Source organism: Teleopsis dalmanni, chromosome 2 (genome assembly GCF_002237135.1).
Source record: "Teleopsis dalmanni isolate 2A chromosome 2, ASM223713v2, whole genome shotgun sequence".
Lineage (NCBI taxonomy): Eukaryota > Metazoa > Arthropoda > Insecta > Diptera > Diopsidae > Teleopsis > Teleopsis dalmanni.
The window spans coordinates 134,027,895-134,032,736 of record NC_051847.1 but is presented as its reverse complement, the minus strand read 5'-3'; the positions used below and the strand labels follow the sequence as shown (position 1 = coordinate 134,032,736).

General features: G+C 29.8%; 1 protein-coding gene across 1 annotated transcript in view; it reads left to right on the top strand.

Annotated features, from left to right (window-relative positions):
* Positions 1 to 4,452, top strand: part of LOC119675743 (D(2) dopamine receptor-like) — a 9,020-nt gene extending 4,568 nt beyond the window's left edge. Inside the window, exons 4-5 of the mRNA XM_038086949.1 lie at positions 2,871 to 2,964; positions 3,236 to 4,452. Of these exons, the coding sequence (XP_037942877.1) occupies positions 2,871 to 2,964; positions 3,236 to 4,144 (1,003 nt within the window). The 3' untranslated portion in view covers positions 4,145 to 4,452. The remainder of the gene's footprint in view (positions 1 to 2,870; positions 2,965 to 3,235) is intronic.
* The last annotated feature ends 390 nt before the right edge of the window (positions 4,453 to 4,842 follow it).

Below are 4,842 nucleotides of genomic sequence, written 5' to 3'. Positions count from 1 at the left end.
TTTGTTGTTTTTATTTAAATTATTAAGTATTAAGGCCGTGTGCGAGTTCGAGTAAATAGATGGTAAATTGAGGGAAATAGTAAACTATGTCGGTGTGGCAGCGAATGTTGATATTTACCAGAAATTCAAGTATGGTAAATCATATAACAATTAAATAAATTAGGTGTTACCATTGTGAAAATTTTATAATATGTTTAATAAAAAAATAAATAAATTTGAAAACTTTAAACCAAAAATAATAAATAACTGCAATAAATAAATAAAAAAATATTTACATAAGTGCAGTGCAAAAAATCCCTAGAAAATTTCAATTTATTTTACCTAAATTAACTCGGACTCGCACACGGCCTAAAAATTCAAATCAAAAATGAGTTTTTATTTCGCAATTTTAAATGTAGATAATCTTTTTCGTTCCACTAAAACACGGAATGAAAAAAATATACTAAAAATTATTTTGTGTTTGAAAATTAAAATATTTTATAGATAAAATTTTTAAATGTTTAAATTTTAAAAAAATTTTACATTTATAAAAATATTTGAAAAAATATTAGAACTGTTTTTCACTTCTCATAGGTAGATCCTAACCCTAAACTTAAATCTTAGTTTACCTATATACTATGCATTTAAAACAAAACTTTGTGAACTATATAAACAACTTATGCATTCTTATAATACAATCTTATAATGAAATGTGTTTTTAAATAGATTGACCCTTTTGCCTCAGTTAATTCACTTTAATTTTCTGCAGGAATTCACTTTTTTTTTAATTCTGAACATTTTCTTTTGTGATTCAGACGAAAATGGGTCGGTCAAAGCAGAATCTTTTTCAGGCGTAAAAAACACAACAACCGCTACTTGAAAATACACAATACAATAAGGCTTTTCTCTTTGAAGTAAGTTTAGCTTTTTACCTCAAGATTTAATTATCCTTTAAATTTAGAAAAATTCAAATTTAAGTTTAAAAATTTTTAGCAAAACTTCGCAACATTGAAAATGAGTAAAATTTTTCACGTTTATTTAAATTTTCGGTTTAAAATTATTTAATATTTTAATAATTAAAGTAAAATATTTTAACGAGTATTCAAAGTTAGTATGACAAAAATTAATTTATATGGATTTTAAATTTAAAAGTAAATTAATTTTTTCAAATTTTCTCTTGGCTCACAAATAATACTTTATTGGGATAAATTTGCAAAAGTTTACTTCTTGAATTAGTTATATGGAAGGCAGCAGAGGGGATTGAATTGGGCTCAGTTTGTATGGGCTAGCTAACTATATCAAATAAAAAATTTTATTTTCGACTGAGAGACAACTGTGTCACAATACTAAAATGGTTAAAGTCTTCAATGCCTATATTATGGCTTTATAGAGACAATGTAAGCTTTGGACACGTAGCCACGATTTTTTATGCCGTCATAATAGTGAATAAACGATGAGGCTGCGTTTGCTAGTACTAATAAATAATATAAGGCTGCTTGCAATAATTTCTTAAAGACCCAATTTTTAATTCCTTTAACTTTATTTGCTACAGAAATTAAGTCATATATTAAGTCATATATCAATTTTCAGTTATTTTTGTTCGAATATACCCTGTGTAATAGTTTTGGTTAACTATATAATTGGTAATATTACGCACGTGATTTTTGAAATTCGCAAGTATTTTTCAAGGAATCAGCTCTTTAAAATGTCATTTCTTTGAACAATTAGTTTGGTTCATTTGTTTTTTTTTTGAATGCACTTAAGAATCCATCTTATACTTCCATTTATGCTGTTATGTAGCACTTTGGCTTTTGTTTGTAGCATTTGGTTGATTACAGAAAACTTAATCACTAACTGAATGGATGGGTGAAATCAAGTGAATTACGTTTTAACTGATATTAGTCAATAAATATAAGTATAGGTCACTGATATGAATTAGTAAGCCATTCCATATGCAGTACAACATTTTCAAAGTATGACTTAAACCAATTACATATGCATATAATAACATATATATAATACTGAACATTTATATGAGGAATAAATTATTGTTTAAATAGTGAAGTTAAATATCACTTATGACAATTTAAATGTTGAATTGGCAAATAATTGGCGATTTAGGCACTTAATGATTATAAGTACTTCAGTCTGTCACTAGTATTGATTACTTTCGTATTTTTGTGTTGTCTAAATATTAAAAATGTTGAATAGATTCTTCATAAGACAATGTGTTGTGAAAATATTTCTCTGCTAATACTGTTAGATAGCACATTTTTATTTCGCATATTTTGGTACTCTCAGCCGTCATTCCAACTATCACTTATTTTTATGTGTGCGCTTGAGCTTAACTAAATATAGTTTGATTCATTGTACTAATTATTGTAAAAAAGGTATGTACTTAATTTTCAATTAAGTTAATTTTCAATTAATTTTCAATTATTCAACATGAATTTAATTCAATGTTTGACTTAATGATTTTTATAAATAAGTGATATTAAGAACTGGTTTTATGTTTACCCATCATACCTCACGGTTGTAGAAAATATCATAATACCCAATTTCCTTTAAACTACATTTCTTTCCATTCGCATTAAAAAGACCATAAAATCTTTGTTTCCATTGAAGTGAAACCAAAAAACACTTTAAACAATACACTTCACACCGAAGGCCAACCTTAAGACTATCATATAAATTTAAATTTTATGTAAATCAACTTATTACAAATTTAACTATATTGTCAGTAAAGTAAATGAAATTATTACTTAAAACGTTCCTTAACTGTTATTAGGTTGGCTAAGTTTCGCCGCCTTCAGTACTCCGAAGTTTGGGTGGAACTACAAAGTATTAAGTTTCAACAAACAAAGAAAATCGTTACTTAAGATTCAATGAATTTCAAGTGTGCAAGAAACTATGGGTGAAGCAATTTCAACAGAAATTATAGATGTCAATAGACAGTGTATAAGGCACTTAAGCTTCATTTTAATGGTAATTTTTTGAATTCTGTAAGAAATTTAAAACTTTAGTGTGATTACAAAGCACTTTGTTTGCACAACTTACGCCAACAAAGAATTTAAGTGCTGCAGGCAATTTAAACGATATTAATAGCAAATTTTTCTATGTGTTCATTTGAAAAATAAAAATTGTTTTATAATGTATTTTAGAAAATATATTAATAATGCATGAAGAATTTAATTTAGAAATTGCAAAATCTCTAGAAGTTCTTAATAAGAAAACTTGTGTAATTCTTGTTTTACAGAAATTCAAACGCTACACTTCGGCAGATGTGGACAATGACATTGAACATGACCTCTCCGAACAGGATCACAGTTCAAAGAAACAGCAAGCTGCACGAACATTCTCTAACCAAACAATAGCCAAAGAACTACACGAACTAATGTTGTCAGATGCAGAGAACAGTGGCGGCACCGCTGGCACACATTGTCATTCGATGCTTGCACTCACCACAGCGAATACAAAAAATGGTTGTTACGAATTAACACGTCCGGCATCTTTGAAGCGCACATCTACGGCATCTTCAACGATGACTACAATGACAAGTGGTTGCGGTATTGCTGGCAGTGGCACAGGTGGTAACAATACACTTGGGCTCGAGCAACACTGGTCCTTCAACGCTCAACAGCAGCAGCAACAGCAGCCACAGCTGCATGCAACGCATCAATTAACACGTCCACATAGTATACGACATCATCATTTACACATCAACACAGCTGCTGTGCACACCAGTGGCAGCACTGGTCAGCTTGCAACATCACCTAACATGCAAGACACAACCATTTTGCGTCAAACACGAGTTCATCATCATCACTATCACACTAAGTCACTCTCAAATCGCATATCATCCCTGAAGAAAGAAAACAAAACCACTCAAACGTTGAGCATTGTTGTGGGTGGCTTCATTGCTTGTTGGCTGCCGTTCTTCATTTGCTACTTAATTACGCCATTTCTAGGCGAGCATAAAATAAGTCACACGTTAGCCAAAGTACTTACATGGCTGGGTTGGTTTAACAGCGCCATAAACCCTTTTATTTATGCATTTTACAGCGTTGATTTTCGCGCTGCCTTCTGGCGTCTCACCTGCAAGCGCTTCTTTAGCAGCTCGATGAAACCGCAATTTCCAACGAATACAATGTCGATAAGGCGATAGTTGACAACAAAAACTGCAAGTGTTTACGAGTGAAAGCCATAAAGTTTACAGCGAGAAAAACGCAGTCAAAATACAGCGAGAAAAGAACAAAATTAATTAAATTATTTAACAATAGAAATTAAGTTAATTACATGAAAATGCACCTTTTATGATTTCTTCACTGTTGCATTTAGGTGGGAAAGTGTGAAAAGAGAGAGAGAGTACAGCTGCAATAAAAGTGAGTAATGAAAAAGAAATCAATATGTAATTAAAGGAAGTATAATTAAATTGAACAATTTCACAGTAACGGACAATTGAGAGTCTGAAATATTGATTAAATTTCTCTTTTTATTCCAAGAATATGATTTATTATGCTTAATATGGAATACAAATAAGTTTTGTCACATTGGTTTTTAGCGAGTCTTGATAACTATTAAGATTAGTCGATAGAGATTTAGGCAATACCTACTTTAAATTGAAGTTTTGCGAAAACTAAATTATTTCTGCATTTTTTTATTATAAAAAATCATTTGTGCAGACATTAAGTTTTTAAAAATGATTCTTCAAATATAATATTGTTTATTATCATCTCAAAGAGTTTACATTGAAATTTATACCCACTTTTGTTTGTACAGCTTGTATATAAGGCAATATACAATTAACCATGTGTATTAAAAATTTATCCTTCTGATTTGTTGATGGTCATACCAAAGGATCAT